At 41.8% G+C, this 22887-nt stretch overlaps 1 protein-coding gene across 1 annotated transcript in view; it reads left to right on the plus strand.

Moving 5' to 3' along the window:
• FAM234A (family with sequence similarity 234 member A) overlaps positions 1–22887 on the plus strand; it is a 318557-nt gene that overhangs the window by 118198 nt on the left and 177472 nt on the right. The window contains exons 4-6 of the mRNA XM_069210403.1: positions 1551–1739; positions 3519–3649; positions 15380–15512. Of these exons, the coding sequence (XP_069066504.1) occupies positions 1551–1739; positions 3519–3649; positions 15380–15512 (453 nt within the window). The remainder of the gene's footprint in view (positions 1–1550; positions 1740–3518; positions 3650–15379; positions 15513–22887) is intronic.

The raw sequence follows: 22887 nt of genomic DNA on the forward strand, positions 1-22887 counted from the left end.
GGTGAAATTTAAGTTACACCAGTGTAATTTTGTGGTAAGATGGTTATAACACTAAAAATTACAGCATTACGGCACCTCATGTAATTAAATCAAGCTGTTGTGCCGGATAAATGCAGACAGACAAATGCAAGCACTCGTTTGCGGCAGTTGTGTTTTTTGCCCTTTTTTTGTGTAAACTGTAACCCAGCATCGAAAATTGACAAGTGGACACATTTTGCGCTAAAATATAGCATCAAATGATGGATTTGCGTTTCAGTAGTAATTTGTCCTTTTACGTCCGAAAGCAAATTAGGAAGATTTGTCACACCTCTAAAGATTATCAGGTCCAAAAAGATTACAGTACAGACCTTCCCTTATAAGATTACCAATATGGATCACTCCTTGCAGCCCCCCACTAAAGCAAATATACTCTAGTTCCTTCTCCAATTCTTTCATGGCCGAGTGTTAATTTACACACTGTGATTGACATAATGAGGTACACAACATGACCAATCTCTAGTCAACGTTGGTGCTCTGCGAGTAAAAGCATGTGGTCATTTTGCAGACCATCCGAGTGCAGCAGACTGTCAGTGTGTGTTTGTGTTAGTGTGGGGACCTGACACTGGTTTTTCTTGGCTGGGACTCCAAGGACCTGGAAATGGGACCCACTATCTTCTTCAATGTGCGCAGACCCTCCCTTTGACCCACTGGGACGGGCTTTCACGAGCTACTTTCAGGGAGATGGCGAGCTACCAGTAGCTCCCAAACTACTGGTTGGAGACCCCTGCTCTATATGCATATGAGAACATATAAATGCTAGTATTTGTGTATGTATTGCCGCCAACTCTGTCACCTTAAAGCGATCCACAAAAGCATACAGAATAAGTCATAAGATGAGGAACTAGTGGTTTGGAGCCAGCCAGTTACAACAGATGGTTGTAGAAATCAGATGCACCGAAAGGAAGATGGCATCCTGGTGGTGGGCTCTTGCCAGAGACCTCCTTTCCACCGTATGTAATCACCCTCAATCTCCTGGAGGCACCTGCAGCTGCCCGGGGAGGCGGCCGGGGTGAAGAAAGTGAGAACTACTTGAGATCATGACTTCTCAGGACAGCAAAGCCCCTATTTCCAAGGTTCAGCTTATCTTGTTACCCTGGGGGTAAATGTAGCAGTTATGCCTTCACCAACATTCACACCAAACAGCACACAACCCCTATTTATACCATTTACGTCCACTGTCACTAATTTATGATTTGTAACATCAGGGTATGCTCAGGACAGAATGTAACGAGCAACTCGTAATCAGGCACTAAATATGATCTTCTCTACCTGCCTCTGCCTTGGTGAGGGTAGAATTTGTGCATCACTACCAGACTAGACCTTCACCAGTGACACTCCTAAGACCAGCACTCTGTCACTGTCCCCTCAGATCCAGCACCAATAATGCTCACAACATTGAACTCATCAAAATACTTTGCCTTGGCCCCGTTTATTAAAAACATGATGGTGATTAAGAGGTGTCACTTTTTCTTGAAACGTTTCTGTTTTTGTGCTTTTGTGTAACTTTTTAGGGCTTTCCTCACCCTGTGCCTTCATGACTGCTGTCTCGGGGACCAACAGCACCACCTTGTGGGAAAGGCCAGTAACTGAAGATGTCCTGCTGGTTGAGTGTGGCATCGAGCAGCTGGGCGGGGTCGTGCCCTCGGGATGCCTCATTATTGGCAAACCAGAATTCTTAACTGCAATCGATTTTCACACTGGTAGGAATTTATGTTTAAAGAGCTGTTTGTACAGGTTTATAGTGCTCTACTTGCTTGCACATAGGAATGTTATCTGTGTAGGGAGAAATCATGTGTTTGTATGCCGCATTCCGGCTTACACTGCTTAATCTGTAAAAAAGGAAAAAAAAGGGCCAGAGCCTTTCTCACGAGGCCACTGCAGCTTGCACCGTGCATTGCCCCTGCCCTGCAAGCGCTGCCAACGTCAGTAACAACACAACTATTAACCATTGCACTCTTACAAGCGTGACAGTTCAGACTATTCAAGACCCCAAAGCTCTGCGAAAGGCTTGGGTGCCAGGTATTAGTCATTTTCAGTGTATATTGAATTAATAAACTATAGTTGTTGTGCTCATCTCTAAATTAGACAAACAGCGCTGTCATAAGTCCTGTTACTGACAATTAAGTGCCAATCACCAGAAAGCACTGGCTCAAATTAAGCACTGGAGGAAATGCAGAATTTATGGGAACATGTTCACTGTTGGGGATGAAATATGTCGGGGAGAAGCTCAGTGTCCCATGATGTAAGTGGAGTGGGGCATAACTAGGTCGTTTAGATTGTATGCCCAATATGTAGTGGGGATGCGAGTGTCTCATGAAGTAGGCACAATATGTGCATAAACAGGCAGTGCTGGGTCATTGTGACAGTTGCGCATCACAGATCACTGCTCCCAGCAGGATCAGCATAGCTTTCCCTCTTTCTTAGACCCCACTATAACGGGGCATGCATTCCCATTCTCTTACCCACTACCCATAAAGTGAGATGTCTGGCCATAGGGCCGAATCTGATCTAGTCAAAGGGGTTGATTATGAGTATCCAGGGGAGGTAGATGACACTGAGCACACCCAATAAGTACTGATACCCTCCGGGATTGGAGCCAATAACTACTGCCTACTGCAAGTTAAGTCCTGCAGCATGGAGTGTAACGTGCATTTGGGTGCTTTCCACTTCAAAATCCTTATGTCCCAGTATTTATCTTAGAGTTAGTATTACTCTAAATAATTGACCTTTTATTTCATTATTTTTAATGAGGCTTAGCCTTAGAATTAAATTGAAGTTAGATTAAAACCTTTACAGTTATCAGTGAATGTACTTAATAAAATATAAGGCTTACGATTAGCATTAGGTTTATAATAACGGTTATAATAATCGTAATTTAGGGCTAGGAATTGGATTGAAAGTGAGACAAATTTAAATTATTCTAAACTAGATTACTGAACATGAAATAATTATGGTGTTAGAGCTAGAATAAGAATTACAGTAAGATTTTTAACTGTAAATTATATTTATAAAAATAGGGTTTCACATTAACATAAGTGCATTATAATAATGTAATTTAGATGAAATTAAGGTTTGTGAAACAGCATTATGGTAAAGTTTAAGGTTGGAAGAGGGGGCAGTTGAAAGTAGGAAGAAGGAAATGGAACGAAGTAAAATAATTTCAATGTTAAAATTAAACATAGATATGTGAAGTAAAATGTATGATCAATTAAATGTATGGGGATATAAAGGTCTTCAAAATAAAGGCTACCATCAATTTAAGGTTGGAGTCGGGGGCTTGAGGAGTCTTCGGTGGACAGTATTGGGCATTGAATGGGGAGAAAAGTTCTTTAATTGAGATCATCCTAAATAAAACAAACCAATGCAAAATAGGAGAGGGGGTGTTGGCGATAGAATTGCAATGCAGTATTCGGATAGCATCTCAGCTTGACACATATGCAACCTATGCAATAACCATACGTTTGTTATTGATATTTTAGGCGAAACACTGTGGCAGAAGCCCAGTTCTTTTGGTGCTACTTACACTGTAATGAAACCATTACTAAAGATACCGGATGTGAACAACGATAATATCCCTGATCTGATGGTGTTGGTTTCAGTGGAGAATAAGGTAAGAAACTGAGCTTAACCAATTGTACTGTCATCAGTCTTAGACTAATGGAAATGTAAGGTACTGCTGGAGATCCTCAGATTGTACCCTCTGTGGTTCTTGGTTTCGAAGTTAACTTGCAAAAACGTATAATACGAGAGTACAGTGCAAGAGGTGGGTAACATTTAAATTGTGAAACATTCTTTCTATATTTTACTGATAATTTAGCTGGGTGAAGTTACCGTGGCAGAAAATTATGAAAGCTGGCTTTGTTTATAAAATGTGGAATACAGTTGCTGAAGTTCAAAGTGGAGAAACAGTTAATTTTTTACAGTCCTCTGGTTGTTAGGGTTAACACCTGCGGTGAACGACCAGGAGTCCTGCTCAAAACTAGGGCGACTATCTACCCACAAGTGCCCTAATTTGCAATGTGCAGCACCATCCAAAGAGAATAGCAAATAGTGCCTTTGATGTCCAAATGGCATGTCCTCTAACTTAGAACGTTCTGAAGGTGCTAAACTAACTGGTAACAACCTCTATATATTGTAGTTAAATGTTGTGGACCCAGTTGATTTCAATCTTGGGACTTGACTTTTCTCAATCGATTGTCAGCAGTTCAGGGTGAGGAGAGCTGAGAAAAATCAGCACAAATACCACATAAATAATTTTCACTTGTTTGCACAGAATCAGGGAAGGATTAAGACTTTCACCTTTATGCATAATTAAGTGCTGGGACTCAGTTGTGATGTTGAGTTCCATTTAGGCTGACTGCCCATCACCACTGTGACATCTTACAGTGCTAAGGCTCACCTTTGCATGTTATTCTTTCAGTCTGCATCAAAACAGGGTCACATATATTACTGTTGACATAATCTATCTGAGCTAGTGTGACACCTTGGAGGGAAATTTCCAGGGATAAAGTTGGCCTGGTATGTGGTGCGTACCTAAGGTTCTTACACCTTATACCAGGTATCCCTCCTCACTGAAGTGTAGGCACTGTCTAGAAGCAAGGCTCTCTAGAAGTAGCTGTGGATGAGCAGCCAAGACTTATCTAGGAGACATGCAAAGCTCATCAATACCACTATAGTCACACAGTACTTACACACAAGAAAGAAAACACTTGGTTGTAGAAAAATAAAGGTACTTTATTTTTGGAACACAGTATCAGAAAATACTAGAGAGGCAACTCTCCAATAGGAGGTAAGTAAATATGATCTATCTATCTATCTATCTATCTATCTATCTATCTATCTATCTATCTATCTATCTATATATATATATATATATATACACACACACACACACGCCAATACAAGGTAAGAGGCTTAAAAAAGGTTATAAAATGGTGTAAAATAGCAATAGTAGCCCTAGGGGGGAGCCTAAACCATATACTAAGAAAGTGGAATGTGAACACAGGGCCCCCACCTAGGTAAGTAAAACGTGTAGAGGGGAGCTGGGATTACTAGGAAACCACACAGGTAAGTAATGTAGTACCCTCCAGCGTCCAGGAATGCAGGAGTTAAACACTGTATTTCCCGAAACCACTCCAAAGGATGAAAAGAAGTAAAAAAAAGACACCCAGAACGGCCTGCAGGGAAACAGCAGTGGAATACCAAAGATGGAGACCTGTGGAGAGAGGGGACCAAGTCCAGAAGTGTCTGTGGAGTCCAGGGGTAGTAGGAGATACTAACCACCCAGAGGTACCTTTTGGAGTTGGTCGACGAAGAAGGATGACAGGTCAGCACTGCAGCACAGAAGCTGGGGAAGAGTTCCTGATGTGTGCAAAAGGTGTCCCACGCTGGAAGCTGGATTGCAGATGGGTGTCGGTGAAGGATTTCCACCAACAAGCCTTGGCAAAGGCAAACTCGCGGTTGGAGAAAAAGGGGTGCTGCTGGGGACCAGCAAGGTCCAGGAGGACTCTGCCCAGGAGGGGGAGTCACAGGGGACCCTCCGCCTCGCAGAAGGGCTACAGGAGCAGAGGCAGCACCCCCAGGTTTCCCACAGGACAGGGACACAGAAATCGCTGGAGCAGCCAACGTTGCACCACAGAAGTTGCTCCCACATCATCAGAGGACCACGCAGAAGCCCAGGAGTTGCAGGAGGGGGTTCTGGGGGCTGGAGCTACGTGTCGCCTGAAGTTCCTCTTGGAGGTGAAGCAAACAAGCCTTGGCAGATGCAGAGGATGCGGTGCACGGGGGTACTGTCTTGCTTGGAGTGGAAAGGACTTACCACCACCAAAGTGCAACAGCTGGTAGAGTGGACCAAGGAGACTCTCCGGACAACCACCTGTGATGCAGGACCCACGCCACTCATGATGAGGGGAGATCCAAACAGCCGGTCGTCGGTGCAGCCAGGTACCTGTAGTTACAGGGGAGTGATACCTTCACCCCATGGGAGATCCCTTCTTCTTGTGCAGGCTGAAAAGTTAAACAGTCTTCAGAGGATGCACAGCTGGGGAAATGTTGCAAAGCTGGCAGGAATTCTGGATACAACGTTGCAGAAGAGTCTTCCTTGTGGATCTGCAGCTTGTAGGTTCCTGGCGGGTCCAGTCGCGGTTCCGGTGGCCAGAAGTAGAAGCAGAGGTTGCAGAGGAGTCCTGCTGCAGTCTTGCAAGCCGAATCTGAGGACCTATCCCAGAGAAAGACCCTATATAGCCCAAAGAGGGGGCTTGGTCACATAATCAGGTAACTACGTATCCGAGGGTACCTCTGACGTCACCTGCCTGGCCACTCACATGCTCCCAGAGTTCCATGCCAACCTTGGAATCAAGATGGCAGAACCCAGGGAGCCTCTGCAGGAGCTCAGGGGACAACCCCTGGGGTGGTGATGGACAGGGGAGTGGCCACTATCCTTTCCATTGTCCATTTTCACACCAGAACAGGGACTGGGGGTCCCTGAACTGGTATGGACTGTTTTTTTTCACAGAGGGCACCAAATGTACCCTTTAAAGCAAAACCAGTGGCTTGGGGAAGCTACCCCTCCCAAGCCAGTCACACCTATTTCCAAAGGGAGATGGTGTTACCTCCCACTCCCAAAGGAATTCCTTTGTTCTGCCTTCCTGGGCTTGATCGGATCAAGCAGCAGAAGGGCAGAAAACTGTCTGAGTGGGTTGGCAGCAGCTGAGCTGCCTGAGAAAACCCTGTAAGACTGCTGGTAGCAATGCTGGGAGTCCTCTAAGGAGCCCCCAGAGTGAATGGGATCATACTTCCAATACTGGCAAACATGCCCAAGTTCGGTGTTACCATTATGTAGCTGGACATAGGTAGTGACCTATGTCCGGTATGCATATAAACATATAAAATGTCGTCCCTGCACTCACAAAGTCCAGTAAAATGGGGCTGGAGTTTGTGGGGGCACCTCTGCTAGGCATGGATGCCCTCACACACGGGTACCTGCACCCTGCCCCCTGGGCTGAGAGGGCCTGCTATAGGGGTGACTTACTGTGACCTGGTGCAGTGACCTGTAGTGAAACCGGGTGCATGCACCCAGTTCACGCAGACTGCAATGGCAGACCTGCAGAACATTTTGCATGGTCTCCCTATGGGTGGCAAATAACTGCTGCAGCCCATAGAGATCCCCGGAACCCCAATGCCTTGGGTACCTAGGTAACATATACTAGGGACTTACATGGGGGCACCAGTATGCCAATTGTGGGGAGAAAAGGTTAGTAGCAACCAGATTTGGAGGAGAGAGCATAATCACTGGGGTCCTGGTTAGCAGGATCCCAGTGAACACAGTCAAACACACTGACAACGGGCAGAAAATGGGGGGTAACCATGCCAAGAAAGAGGGCAATTTTCTACAAGCACTAACTTAGGTAATGTTGATGGAAGAAATCATAAACTAAAGAAGCCTTCTAATGGATATTATCTGCAGCAGATTCCTTACTTGAACCTTCTGCTCCGTGCCAGATTTGATCCTGAAACATTTTTGTATCATGTCAAGTCATGTGTACTATGTGGCACTATGCAGCAGCAGTGGTGTCTTATGGCTTCTCTGGATGTTCTGCAACAGTCCTGCGTATGTAACCACCCAAGCTAGTGGATTCAGTTCCTGATTTTTCAGTGTGTCAACATACCGAGGCTCCAGAGTCACCCAGAGCTTACTGGTCATTTTTTGATGTTGAACATGATTTTTCCCCCAAAAAAGTAACATATGATTCCTTTAAAGGCCAAACTTTACATAGCATCAATCAGGAGAAGGTTGAGAACTCCTTCCAAACACTTCTGAGCTCGGTCCCAGACTACTTCACCAGAGAAGAGGCATAAACATTGTAAAAGAGACAGATCCTCCTTGCATCAAAGGAGGAATGACAAACGTTCCAAGCAAGGGACTATCCAGAATTTCTTTTAAAAAAAACCTTTGAACCAAAGTTCTGATGGAACTAAGAAAGTGAAGCAAGTGTGCGCGACCCTCCCTATAAGAGCTCCCTTGTTTCTTCAATCCAGACATCTATCCATGCATCCTTTCACTCTTCCATCCACCCACTGGTATCCACAGTTTCACCTTTACCTCCTGTCTTCCATTTATTCTTACAACCATCATTCAGTCTTTTACCACTCCATCCATCCACACTTTGACCCATCCTTTCTCCCATCAACACTTTTGCCCGTACTTTCACCCATCTTTCCTTTCACCCATCCTATTTCCCCATCCATTCACACACCCATGCATCCTTTCACCCATCCACACTTTAACCCATGCATCCTTTCACCCATCAACCCACCAGTGCATCATTTCATCCACCCATGCATCCTTTCACCCAAGCATTCTTTCACACATCCTTTCACCCACTCATCCCTTAACCCATCCATCCTTTCATCCATCGTTTTATACACATACCAACCTACACATCCTGTCACCATCTACTCTTTCACCTATCCTTTCATCCATGCTTCCTTTCACCCAGCTTTTCATGCATCTACCATTCACCCATCTTTTCAGTCACCCATGCATCCTTTTGTCCATCCTTTCAATCACCCATGCATCCTTTCACCTATTCAATCTTTCACCCACACATGCATTCTTTAACCCATCCTTTCTCCCACTCACAAATCCTTTCACCCAGCCACCCTTTCACACATTCTTTAACTCACCCATGCATCCTTTCATTCACCCACGCATCCTTTCACCCATCCACCCTTTCACCCATTCTTTCTCCTACACATGCATCCTTTCACTGATTCTTTCTTCCACCATCCTTTCTCCCATTTCCCACTTTCACCCATCCTTTCACTCACCCAAACATCATTTCATCCACACTCCCTTTCACCCATCATTTCACTTACCCATGTAGCCTTTCACTCATTCCTCCTTTTAATCTTCTATCCTTCTTTCCCTTTTCTTTTAACCCATCTTTCTTTGGTTAATTAGGAGCTTTTGTCTGTCGAGTTGCAGACAGACGAGGGCCATACAAAATCCTACCCTAGCTGTAACTGGTAAAGTGAGGGTTGGGGTGGAGGAGAGGTTCAAGGCGGCCTGGTTCTAAGAGAAGCCATTTTCCCCTTCTGATCAGATACCTGCTCTCCATTCTATCCCACAGGTGGGGTTTTCTTCCAGTGAGAGTAACAGCTAACCATTGGAAACATTCCTGAAAGCTGCATTTGCTATATTTTACATTTCTGCCCTCTGGCATGCTTCTTTCCTCCTCCAATACAACAGTGCATTTCAGCTTCCTTCGATGACAGCACCTCTTAATACACCCGTTTCTAGGCCTCACCTGCCTTTTTGGAACTGCTTCTGATTCTGAAATCGAATCTGTATGGTTTTGTGACCTGTGCTGTGTTGCAGAGACAGAAACTGGCATTAAGTTCAATGCAGTTTTTGTTGCATGAGATGCCTCATTCCTTTAAGGCTAATCAGAATCTTATCACAAAAATGTACCCAGATCCTCAGTTATTCTAGGAAGGTGTGAGAGGTTTTTGGAGATATAGGATACTTTCTCCTAATCTATAATTGTCACATTAAGGGCTTCGTACAACCACGTGATGTCAGTCAAATCACTGACCAAGTCGCAATCCTAATATTGCCGGCACTGTATTGTTTTTGTTGACCCTCACACACCCTGTTGGTGTCTTGCTTCGTCAGTGGGTTCCATCCTGGTCCCTGTTGACCAGACTGGGCTCTAACTTATTCCAGCTAGGACTTTTGCTATTTGTCTCCAGACAGTGTCTACTGTAGTATAGGGAAAAATACCTAGAAGTCAAAAAGGCATCCCTTTATTCTGGTGCCTCTGGTGTGGTTAAAACAGGTATTTCTTGGGTGATACAATAACATGCTATTGCACCATACTAGTCAGCTGACATATTTCAGCCCTTCATGGTTAGACTACTCTGGGTCAAGGGCTTTCGTCAGGACCTAAATGTACATGCTATTTGGTCAGAGTCATGGTAAACCAAGGCAACCTGTAACAGTGAACAACCATGCCAGGACTACTTACTGGGTCTCCTATGAAAACACTTATTAATACCTGTGTTGCGAAAGCAAAACAATGGCATATAAAACAACAAACTCTTACACATCGTCAAATCATCTTTATATGTGAACACAAAACACGTAGCAGAACATGCATTTTGCGCACTCTCATGCAGGTATTGCATAAATGAATCAATATGAATTTGGTCAGCATTTAATCATATAATCCTGCACACACATAACAGTAGCATTAATTATGTGCAATTGTTGTGCTGTACAAAATCTCTTGTGTGTGATTCAGTAGACTATAATGTTGTCCCATGCATAATAAGAATATAGGGCATTTACTGGGTATGCATGGCAATCAGCTTGCCTCTTAGTTCACTCTCTGCATTTTCGACATGGGGTGGTGTGGGGTACTTGAATCTTTTCAGGTTATTATTTAAAAACTATTGTTTTAGTAAATGCCTCTCAATTCAGTGATGTAATGCTTCCATATTGTAAAAGAAAAATTCAGCTTTTAATTTGGACATTGCTTGATTTACATGCCAAAGATTTTCGTTGGCTCAGCTCTGTCTCGGGGGCCTTGCCCACCTCTACCTGTTTTGTGAAGCAATCGGGGAGGCAGTAAAGGAAGAAACAAACATTATCAACAGCATACCTGTTACCTGAAAGAAACGTAAATTTGTGCAATTGATTAATCATTAAATATAAATGCTTTTTGGGAGACAGGGTAGGACTTTAACTGAATGAGTTATTTGAGGCTTCTTTGTGCAAAGATGTATTGTTTTTGGAGAGCTAATGTAAGCGTTTTAACAGCAGAGCTCTGGGGCATGTTGTTCTAATAAACGTATTAAAAAAGGTTTGCACTAGGTACAGTTTGATTACGCATTGCTAAAAATATTATTTCTTAATGCACTTGTTTTATCTTAAGTGCTAAGGGGTGGATTTCTTTAAAAAACAAACAAAAAAAGCACAGCTTGCTGTGCTGCGTTGCTTGATAGGGAGAGAGCAGAATTGCGCCATATCTTCTCAGATATGGCGCTGGCTGCACACACTCTTATTAAATACAAGGGAGAAACAGCCCTTGAGGGAAGACGTTTTGAGTCAAATACCAAAGAGACACCGTGATCAACAAGACCCTTCATAGCTGCACTTCAGTTTTGTTTGAGTGAAGAAGACCTGTAACTCTGTGGGATCTCAGAGACAAGCCCCTTGGCTTGCAAATACTGGTATTGCCTTTACTGCGGTGTTGAAGGGCTTGAGCTGCCCCTGAAAGCTGTCTCTTAAGTCAGGGGCAGCAAGTGCTAACATAAAACTAGAGTGCCATGCCTTCAATTAATTTTGTACTCTTGCTGGAAAAACTTATTTTGTCATCCTAACCTAGTTTGTGATACACCGTTCATTTATTCATTTAGCTCCTCAAACATTATGCACAAAGCACTGCCCTTTAGCGTTAAACCAGTGAGAGGAGGTGCAAATCCTTTGGCTGAATGGTACAATGTGTAATCAGGAATCTTGAGGTCAATCCTACTTCCCCATTTGCCCAACTTGTGAGATCATGGACACTCATTTTATTTTAATTCGGCCTCCATTTCCTAGATCATTGCGTTTGAAAGTACACTAATATAATTTAGTTTAGGATGTGTGCTGTCCAAAAAACATCACTTGGATAGGACTTTACAGTAGCAACATAGGCCATATATAAGGGAGCACAAGGCGAGCGTGGTTCACTAAGGGCATCACCATCAGGAAGAAGGCAGGGATTTCAAGAGTGTTTCAAACCTCATGTTTAGAAATGATCAATTGTATTAAATGTCACTCAATACAGTGATACCATTTACTAAAATGAAAAAGATTCCAGATGTTAAAGCAATACACATTTTTAAACTTTGAACCAACTATCATATCTTTACATGACATTACATTTGGTATATGATTTACCTGCCAAATATTTGGATTGCTTCATTCCTGCTGTCGCTCTTAAATCAAAACCAGACCCCTGGCTCAGCTCTGGCTTGTCTCTTACTATTAGTCTGCTTGCTTGCTCACTTTCGGGGCCTGGTGGGACAATATTAAAAAAGATACATTGAAAGGCACAAGAACCTGTTGGTCTAGGCTCTTGCATGACCTTTTGTTTTTCAGACAGTGGGATTAGAGATCACTTATTGCTTACTATTGCTTTGCTTCATGGTCTCTCATTTGCCTGGTTCTTATTGGTCAGCTGCTAAGGTCTCCCTTCCTCTTCGTGTGTTTGTCTCTCCTCTGGATCATGGACACATTACTTTTTCCTTTGTGTTTAAGCACGCTAAGACAGCATGTTTTTCAGCTATCTCCCAGCTGATAGTATCAAAGTGCTTTATTATTTTTTTTACTTTCATCCATGTTGCACTGTAGCCAGCTACTGTACATCATGGCTGAAAACACTGATAAACCAATACCGCTCATAGATTAAATCTACTAGCTTTACCAGTGCTTGTTTTTATTAGTCAGAACTCAGCACTGGCAACACCTGGACATCACCACCACCTCCCTTAACGCCCCTCTTAACACTCTGAACAGGTCTTGCTTAAACTATCAGGTTGAGGGGATGATGCACACTATCTGGCCACCTGGAAACAGTCAATGTAGCTGCTCTGCTCTGGATAGAATTGTTCTTGCAGTGTGCAGTGCTGTGTGTGCCTAGGCCTGGTGGGTGCTATTCAGGCAGGCAACACCCACTGAGCTAAAAGAGCCTCAACCCAACCCCCTTCCCTCTTCTCTGTCTTAGCCCAGGCTGCAATATCTTCCGTGACACAAATAGTTCTTTAGCTCAGTGGTTCCCAACCTGTGGTCCGGGGACCCCTGAAGGGGTCCGCAAAGCCTCTTCAGGGGGTCTGTGACTGCTTAGAAAATTAAATAATATTAACAGATTTAGGTCCCCAGCTTTCAGTAATGACTCAATAGGAGGTCCCCGGATTCCAATAATGATTCAGTTGGGGGCCCCAGGTTCCAGCAATGATAAGTTGGGGATATACAGAAGTGAAAAGGTTTGGAACCACTGCTTTAGCTGATGTAGCTTTGGCTATGCTGGAGATGGGCCCTCAATGGCAGCCTCTTACTAAATATTTCGTAGTTCGTTCAGAGGTTGAAGTACATTAAACAAAACTTATGGAAACTGTGAATCTAAATCTAAATGCAATGTGGGCAGAGTGAAGAGTTTAGGGAAGGGCAACAGAAGTGCCTAAAAACTATCTAGTTGGACTTTCTCCTGTGGTAAATGCATCTAAAATATAAAGCACACACCTTAATTGAAAAACAAATACAAGTTAAAGCAATCAGTGAAAAATGCATCATTTTATGTTATGCAATCTCAGGTGCTAAATGCAATCACTGCAGGTGCCTGTCAAGGCCAGGCTGGCCGTACCGGAGATCAGGCGTTCCCCTGGGAGTCTGGAAGGATGAACAGCCGGTTTTGTAGCAGTTTTAAAAGCACTGCAGATTACCTTGTACATCCAAAAGTTTTCAGGCAACAATAAAAGTGCCAAGGTAACTCTGGTAATTAATGTACCTCCTGGAGAGAGATTTCAGTTTTGTCTGGTGGCAGTTTTGACTCATCTAACATAGCGTAGAGGGTTAATGTGCCTGCTGCAAAGAACGTGTACTATGCAGATTAGCGAACAGTATTTTCTGTACATAGCTCTGTGGAATACTGGATTCATCAAAAATAGTCCTTTTGTTACTGTGCAGTTCATAAATTACAATCATAACCTAGCACTGTGAGCCATGAATTGTCATCAAAGAGCTATATGCAAACTACAGAGTAGAAAGTTATGTTTTTCCCAGTCTTTGATGATCCTAATTTTGCTAAAAAAAGGATTTGTTTCAGTAGAAATAGATTGTTATTAGTAAGGTCAACCCTAACCACTGTGTTACATTCTGGTTCCTGGGTTTATGCTTCCCCAGACTAAGCACCGCTAAAAAATGCCTTCCAGAACAAATGACATGTGAATCATATACCTTGTAGCCCCATTTGTCTTTATTAACATTTTCTATACACTGATTTACATACGTATGGTTCGTTGTCTCTGTATGTATGTATGTGTGTGTGATGTGAAATGCTCCAACGTCCTACATTGGTAAGAGAGACACTATAAAACAAATAAAATACATAGCAGAGAGGTGCTATGGAAAGATGAGAGGCACTTTTAGATTGTGATGGAGAGGGAATCGTTGAAGAGTCCTAATGAAGATGGCTGAATCCTGGTTCACTGTAAAGTCATCATTTACTATGCTTTACAAACTAATACAGTTGAACATGTAATGAATAATGTACAGTTTTTGCCATTTTCTGTCTCAAATTTTCTTGGGGGGTGGGTGTTGGGAAGAACTCCCCCAAGTCCCATTGTAGTGGTCAGGCTTGTGCACTGGGGGCTAGTCTGACACAATTTGCCAGGACTGCTTTGGGTTCCCAGTCTGGCCCTGCGTAAAAGAGTGAAACAGATGTGATTTCAATTTTACTTGTCTTCAAAAATATGACAAACCTAAAATATCACGTTTGTTATTTTGTGTAATTAGCAAATATAATGTAAGTTTGTTGCACAAGTATTTTTTGTTTTTTTGCAATGTTTGATGAGCTTCTTAGGGGATCAGCCATTCACGACTGAACCTCCTTCCACCACTGACAAGCATTCATTTAAAAAGTGTTACTTTATTTTGCTCAGTGTAATTGTTCTGAGTTTTGTATTTTTACACAGTTTTGGTTTATTCTGACACATCATGTACATGTGGGTTTAATGTTTATTTGAACTTGTAAAACTAAGGACAAGTTACTTCTTCATGTACCCCAATCCTTTTCCTCGCCCTCCCAAACCATAACCTTGAAAGTGCTGAATTATCTCATGAGCTCCCTTTCCGATCACACTGCTTATTAACAAATTAAAGCGAAAATCAGGCTGTAAATTGCAGTTTTACCACGTTTTTCAAAAGCCTGTCCTACCAAACCCTTCTTTGAGAAAAGTGGGCTTGTTTGCTTTGCTCAGTTGCTGCACTTCTGCTTTGGGCAGTGTACAAGCCGGCAGCAATTTGGGACAGCATTGGAAGTGGGTGGCTAATTGATGAAGTGGGTTGATACCTCTTTAGAAACTTGTGGACACATGCACTTTTGTTTTAATTTTACTGTTTATTTATTAAGATATTTACAAGTTAAGCACTGAGTAGTGACAGAACTTAAGTACGTGCTTGAGCCAAAAGCACACTAGTCTTGTTTAGGTTGAAGCTATATTGAGTGTTACAAAAATGCAGTTTAAATAGTGTGTGTTTCTGTACACTTTACTATAGGTCTTTTTTTTCTTTCAGATGCAAATCTTTGTACATTCGGGAAAGAATGGTGATCAATTAAGTCACAATGCAAGTCGGAACTTAGACATACCAACTGGATATTTAATGCATGCTACCAAGTCTCAGTCTCCCTACATCATCTTTTACAACGGTAAATGAAAGTCTTTCTTTAACAAGATTTCGAAAGAACACCTGATGTCAATAATGTATGTGTTTTCAAACTTTAAAGAAAACTATGTTTTGGAGGAAGGAAGACATGCACACTTTTCCAGTAACTTTCAATTGATTCAGACTTCCCTTAAGAACCTTTTCCGGCATATTTAATTGGGTCTGATGCAGTAGGCAATGTGAGGTAATGTCAAACCTAGTTGTGTAGGGCTAAATTTGGTGCCAAGGACACACCTTCAACATTACCCCTAATTTCCCATTCTCTCTTTTTCTGTGCATTTTTGCATCCTGAAGGAGGTCCTGATCTTGTTGCTGACCCCAGCTGTCTACCCCCACTGCCTAATTGTGGTGGGAGGAGGGTATGTCACTGGTAACCAGCCACCTAGGCCACATTCCCACCTCACATTACCAGTTACATAATTAATACATTACACAAAACACAACAACATGGAGAAACTAGATAGCTGACCAGAGACCACATTGAATCGTCAAGGTTGATTGCAACCAATATTATTTTGGAACAAACACAGTGTAATTTAAAAAGAGGCCTGTTTATTGCATGCTGTGCTTGTATGGATAACACATTGTTGGTACGTGAAAAAATGTAAATGAATGACCACCAAGCAGGATTTTAAATATTGACCATTTGGCAAAATTCAAATAATGGAACAACGGTCCCTCAACAAAGTCAAAAAGTCAAATTAAAAAATAGAGACCTAATGGAATCGGTTTCTAAATCATTAAAATATATAATTAAACACACTTATTTTCAAACACAGTCATATAGTGGGACAGTACAGGCAAACTGGGAAAAACATACAATGTGAAAAAAAAGACATAACTCAGGCATAACAAATGTGACAGAAAAAAACACTCGAAAATTGCACGTCGTATTACAATGGTACTCAAGTTTGTTGCTGCTGGATACACATAATCAAAAAGCTAAGTCAGAGTATTGTAGTTAACGACATTTCGATCCTTTAGTCCAATTCTAGGATCATCATCAGGACAAACCAATGTGCCTGAGGAAAACAGTTTGCATTTCATTCTGTAGCAGGTGCCTTGATTGCCTGTTACTTGGGACTTTGTGACAATGTGTTGTGTAGGGGAACATTGAAATTCCCATATCCCCACCATATCATTACTCCTATTATCCTGTTTGATTTCCAAGCCTTGTCCTGCGGGCTGCGTGGCCTGGCGTTGGGTCCCTTATGGACTTTAGGGGTCGTAAGCATGGGTATCCTGGTGGTCCCTGTTTTACGCTATACTCTGAGGCTCTGGGTTATTATAACCCCCTCTTTCTATGGATGTTGATCCCAGTCTTTGTACAGGGATCATGCAGGGTTTTGGACTTAAAACCCGGTTTCAGGAATGAATTGCAAACTGTTTTCCTCAGGCACATTGACAAATGACAGACCAAGCCACTTGGCCGATCAGAAAGCCATGATGCAATGCACAGGGCAAAAACAGTCAACTTCAAATAGACTATTCAAAAGCTGAGTGTGTTTTAGTGAGCTGCAGAGCCATTTTAAGGTACTTGATAGCTGCATAATCTCTTCCAGAGAGGAAAAGCTCTGTAGAAAGATATAAAAGATGGAATAATTAAATGCATTTTGATAAAGCACTTGACTATCCCTACTACCAGATTAGGTGAACCTGAAAGATTTTATCCAAGGGTTTGGTCCATGACAGCCCCTCCTCGTCCACTAATATGTTTGCTGCATTCCCTACATACAACTGGATCTTACAGTAAACACTCTTTGTACTTATTAGCATTGTTACCCACGACCACTGCTTAGCCATGACTGGATCCCCTTTCCAAATAGCAGAAACTCCATTAAACGAACCCTGCATGTTGGTGTACACATATACACAATTCTACCTGTTACAGAAGAGCATGCCACAATGGCATCCAAAGTGGGAGTGGTATGTGCTTACGTTCTTTCCTTTTCAGCTATTCAGGTTGTCATTGACGTTCACATTGGATCCTTTGACAATATTTTGTTGGTGTGTTTACCACACCCAAAACACTACCACACTCAGAAGTGGCTGAGAAGAAAAGATGTAACAGAATTTTCCTGGGGCTTCCTAAAGAAATCAGCAGTCCCATGCTTACCCTGGATTTAACTTCCAGTTGTCCATTTGAAATGACCCTGAGAGAACGCAATGCTCACAAGTGGAGCACCAGTGCTCCACCTTGTTTATGGTATTTCCCCATCAATCCAGCTGCTGCATGTTCAGACAGCACATCTTTTCTGAAGGAATAAATGCCAAACATATTTTTGATACAACCCACAAACCTCCAGTCCCCTCTTACTGATTTCTGAATTTTAGTACACAGACCTGTCCATCTTCGAGACCCCAAAGCCTTTCCTTGCCATAAAAACACAGTGCTGTGACTGGGCAAAACCTTGAGTAATCACTGGCTGGAACTTAGGGCCAGATGTAGCAAACACTTTGCGACTCGCAAACGGCGAAAATCGCCGTTTGCGAGTCGCAAATGCGTGTTTGCTATGTAGAAATGCATTTTGCGAGTCGGAACCGACTCGCAAAATGCATTTCAGAGTCGCAAATAGGAAGGGGTGTTCCCTTCCTATTTGCGAGTCGCAGTGGTATGCAAATGGACTCGCAGTTACCATCCACTTGAAGTGGATGGTAACCCACTTGCAAACGGGAAGGGGTCCCCATGGAACCCCTTCCCCTTTGTGACTGGACCCAAAAATAATTTTTCAGAGCAGGCAGTGGTCCAATGGACCACTACCTGCCCTGAAAAATACCGAAACAAAAGGTTTCGGTATATTTTTCAAAGTGCCGCTCGTTTTCCTTTAAGGAAAACGGGTTGCACTATGAAAAAAAAAAAAACTGCTTTATTTAAAAGCAGTCACGGACATGGAGGTCTGCTGTTCCCAGCAGGCCTCCATCCCCGTGAGTGCCCTGAGTCGCTATGGGGTCGCAAATTGCAACCCACCTCATTAATATTCATGAGGTGGTTCTTTGCGACCCCATAGCGACTCGCAGAAGGTGTCTGAGACACCTTTCTGCATCCCAAATTGCGACTTGCAATTTGCGAGTCGCAGGGACTCGCAAATTGCAAGTCGCAATTTGGGAAGTTGCTACATCTGGCCCTTAGTGTGAATTATGCTTTGCTGCAATTGTTAACATTTATTACAGGTAATGGCATGTTAAATTATTTGTGAAAGGCAGTATTTGCTGAAGTTTTGGGTGTTGGTGAATCACTCAAGAGAAAGAAAACATAACATCAAAGTCCACTGTGAAGATATTGAGTGCATTGCCAGGTTCACAACATTTTAAAAATTTCAATCGACAAGATTATTTTTTAGTAAAAGGTGCATAAACCTAAAACGTATCTGCTTTTGTTCTGACAAATGTTGCATCCTTTACCCTTCATTGTGTGCTTGCCATCTGTCACTGAAGTTAGGTGGCTTACCTAGATTGCAAGTAGAATTATAATAATTACAATAGGAAAGCACATCTGAAGAACAATGTTCAAATTGTATAAATACATACATGCTGAACCCCAGGTGTGCCACAGTCATCCTCTTGCCCAAGGGTATTCCTCACAAACTTGCTCTATCCCTCTAACAACTTTTTGACTGTCCCATTGTGATAAGCTGCTTTTTCACCACCCACCTACCCCTCAGATGTCCATAATTTACCGTGCACAGAACCCATAACCCTATGGATGCTGTGGGTGGTGTTGGCCTCTAAGTTGCAGGTGTTTGTACATGTGCATAGGCGAAAAGGTGGTGGCTGGCAGCAAAGACTGTAGTCAACAGTCCTTCCCCTCCCAAAGCCCCCAGAGAGTTGCAAGCTTGATGCCTGCAACCAGCGATCCTTCTCTGGTCCCATCTATTCCAGAGTAAGCAACATAACATCCCACAAAATCAGTTTATATTATGCAGTCCTCGAGCACTTTTAACAGTGTATAGTCTTTTCATAAATCTATTTGCTTACGTTGCTTTTAAAATACTTAATTTTATTGGATTCCAACTCTGTCATTCATTTCTGATTTGTAATGTTGGGAGTTATGTTTGTCCTTTGTTGTAAAGTTGTAATTGGCCAATAAAGTGCATGTTAATTATCCACAGACCGTTTCATTCAAGTTTCGGAAAATTGACAAAAGCATCGCTTTTATGGATTAACAATTCTGATTAAAACAGAAGTAATTAACTTTTTGTAAAGAAGCCTGGGGAATAAGTTGTACTAAAGGAAGTTACTATCAATCAGCCCGGTAGTCCCTATAATATCAACCTTGAAACAGTGAGCCAATGAACAATTCAGACGAAAATAGGATCTCTGATGAAAACAGCTTTTTGAAGGGATTACATTGATACTGAAGTAAATCTATATAAATCCACCTACTGTTGCTTTATCTAAGATACGCAAGTTTTGTAAGATTCCACTTCTCAGGCCAATCCTTTCAGGTAACGATTTGATGTATCGTTTGTACAATTTCTTGATTACTATTTGCAACAATTACTTGGGCATATCCTCTTCTCTTTAGACATCGTGGACTTATTACTGAATTGTATTGTCAGACAATACAATTTACAACTGAAGCTGTTTTACTCAGATGTGATGTTTCACCACATTTTTAAAGAAGCATACCTCAATTGAAGGCTTGGCATCCATAGAACCATTTATTCAGAAAACAACGTTTGGCAAAATGGTTCATGGGTTTTTACTAAAACTATTACATTTAGTTATGTTACATAATTATTTTTAATTTGATGAGAAGTTCTTTTGGCAAACAACTAGAGTAGAGATTGGTAGCAATACTGCATCCACTTATGTAAATGAATCCATGCAGTCAGTAGTGGATGGCGTATGCCCACTATTTTCAATACTTTACCGGCAAACAATTTCCATCATTCCTTCTGTAAGCCCTGTATTTTTCCCATCATTGCTAGCATCAGAAAGCAGAAAGAGGTGGCTGGAGGATTGTTGGCAAACATCCATCCTGTAGTTCTCTCAGAAGGCAGCAGGCCTGGAATCCAGAGAAACATAATTTGCACCTTGTTGCTCACCTTCTTCAATACAGTTCAGATCAAAAGTCTTTATTCTGTTTATAAAAGAACAACAATTAAATAAGTAGGCTAAAAAGAACACAACATAGCATCATAAAAGTGCCACCAGTTCGAAAATACCAAAAGTTCATAATTCATATTTCTGAAAAGTTAAACATTTCTTTTCATGTATTGTATTGCCTAAATATTATAAGACACTTAAGCAGCAAGTTTATACAAGTATTAAAATGCAGATCTATAATTGTTAAATTTAATATTTACAAATAGTGGTTTCAAAATACAGACTTTCTTTCATTAATAATAAAAGTTTGTGAAGAGTGTATAGTGCAGTGTTGACTGGCTAGACTTCCCATTGCGTGCACAGGGGAGCCTATCCCTGTACAAATAACCCATTTAAGAGAGTACAGTCATGTAGTATACAATTCCTAATCACAAATGAGTCAGGTTGTACATGTACAATTAATAATTTGTAATGGAAAAGAGACAATTTTGTATCCTTTCAGCCTCCAGGGCAGGTTAGCTGCTTCTGGTCGTTATTTTAGCTCAATCTACTAATGTTCCCTTTTGTTCTCTTATGCCAATAAGCAAAGCTTTAAGTTAATTCTTAGAAAAATAGGCTATACACTGTTGTGTTTCCAGAAGAACGGTGCCATTGATCTGGCCAAGGATGACGCTAATGTCTGAAAACAAAGGACTTTTAAAGGCATGGTCTAAAGTGAGACAATTCTTGAGAATAACCTTGGTAAATGAGGTCTCTATCTTGGTTCAAATTGTGTGCCGGTCAAGGGCCGGATTTATATACAAAGAAACTACAGTATAGGGAAGTCCCATCTCTTTGTGAATAATAAAAGCAGTGGTCGATTTCGGACCATAAATAATCATCATTTGCTGCTGAGACATATTTACTTTTATAAATAGTCAGCATTTCTCTACTCGGCTTAGTGACTGGCTTACTTGCAAAATTGAATACATCTTTACTGGTTCTCAACATATTGGACTGGCTGACGTGTCTGTTGTTTCTCCAACTATCACAAGACGAGAATTGAATTCCCAGATATGAAAAAGTTGGCGTTTTGGTAATATGCATAACTTTGATGTAATGGGGGCAGCTCTTGAACCTTTCTTTCCCACAAGTCGTGTTATGTTTTTTTGTGAACCTTCAAATCCCTATCCTTTATATAGGTATTAAAATGGTTAATAAGGCATTTTAACCCCGTTGTGGTCCAAGATACTAATACAGAGTCATGAGTGTATAATAATATTGGGACTGGCTGAGAACCGACTCTGAGTGAGTCTAAGCCTAAAGCCTGTTGCTCTTCATCTACCCCGTTTATGTGAAGAGGAAGGAATCAAGCGTGGAGCCCTGCCTCACCCCTTCATAGGGCATTATGCACACCCCTCATGGCCCGTATTGTACCCTGGCAGTTAGGTTCCCCTACTTCCAAGTCAACCACAATTCCTGAGAAATCCCTAATGAATTAATTGTGTGCCAAACGTTAAGTCGAAGGCGCTGTTCAGATCCATGAAATGCAAATAGAAACTCTCATCCTTTCCTCTAGTGTATTTTCCTATCAGAAGATTTAAAGTGAAACATTGCTTCACCCTACCAATGGCTCTTTTAAACCTGTGTTGAGATTCTGTCAAAATAGACCACTGATGCAACCTCTCTAAGATGACTTTACCCAGCAGCTTTGCTGACTAATCCAGAAGGGATATTGGTCAGTAGCATTATGGGTCGATATTACTACCCTTCTTAAAAAATTAGAACAGTAATTGTTTCTGACTAAGTGGATAGGAAATACCCAGTTCTGATTGTGTTTAATATCATAGTGAGCAAAGGAGCCCCAAAATTAGGTAAGTGCTTGTATACTTCCACAGGAGTGCCATCGGTCCCTGAGCTTTCCGCGTACCACTTTTATTTAAGGCAGAAATTATCTAGTTAAAAATTAATGTAATGGGAACTAATGGTGGAAGGAGTTCATTGATAGCAGAGGTTATACATTAACTTAAGAGGTTAAATATAAAGGTAAAATAATCGACCCAATCATGGGTAGGGACCAAAGAATCTAAACTGGGAGCCGTTTTATCCTTAAGGAAGGGCATATTTAGGATTATTTAAAAAAAAAGAGTCATATCATTGATCTCGGCTGCTTGGATCAAGTTATTCCAGACTCCTGCTCGGAGTTATCTTCGTGAAGTGTAAAGCTAGTCTGTACTTATGCCTACATTGCTAAATAGCAATTCTATCCCTTGGGTTTGTATGAAGGGCTATTTTTAGCGGTCTACAAACACTAGTACACTTAGTCAAAC

This window comes from Pleurodeles waltl, chromosome 10 (assembly GCF_031143425.1).
Source record: "Pleurodeles waltl isolate 20211129_DDA chromosome 10, aPleWal1.hap1.20221129, whole genome shotgun sequence".
Lineage (NCBI taxonomy): Eukaryota > Metazoa > Chordata > Amphibia > Caudata > Salamandridae > Pleurodeles > Pleurodeles waltl.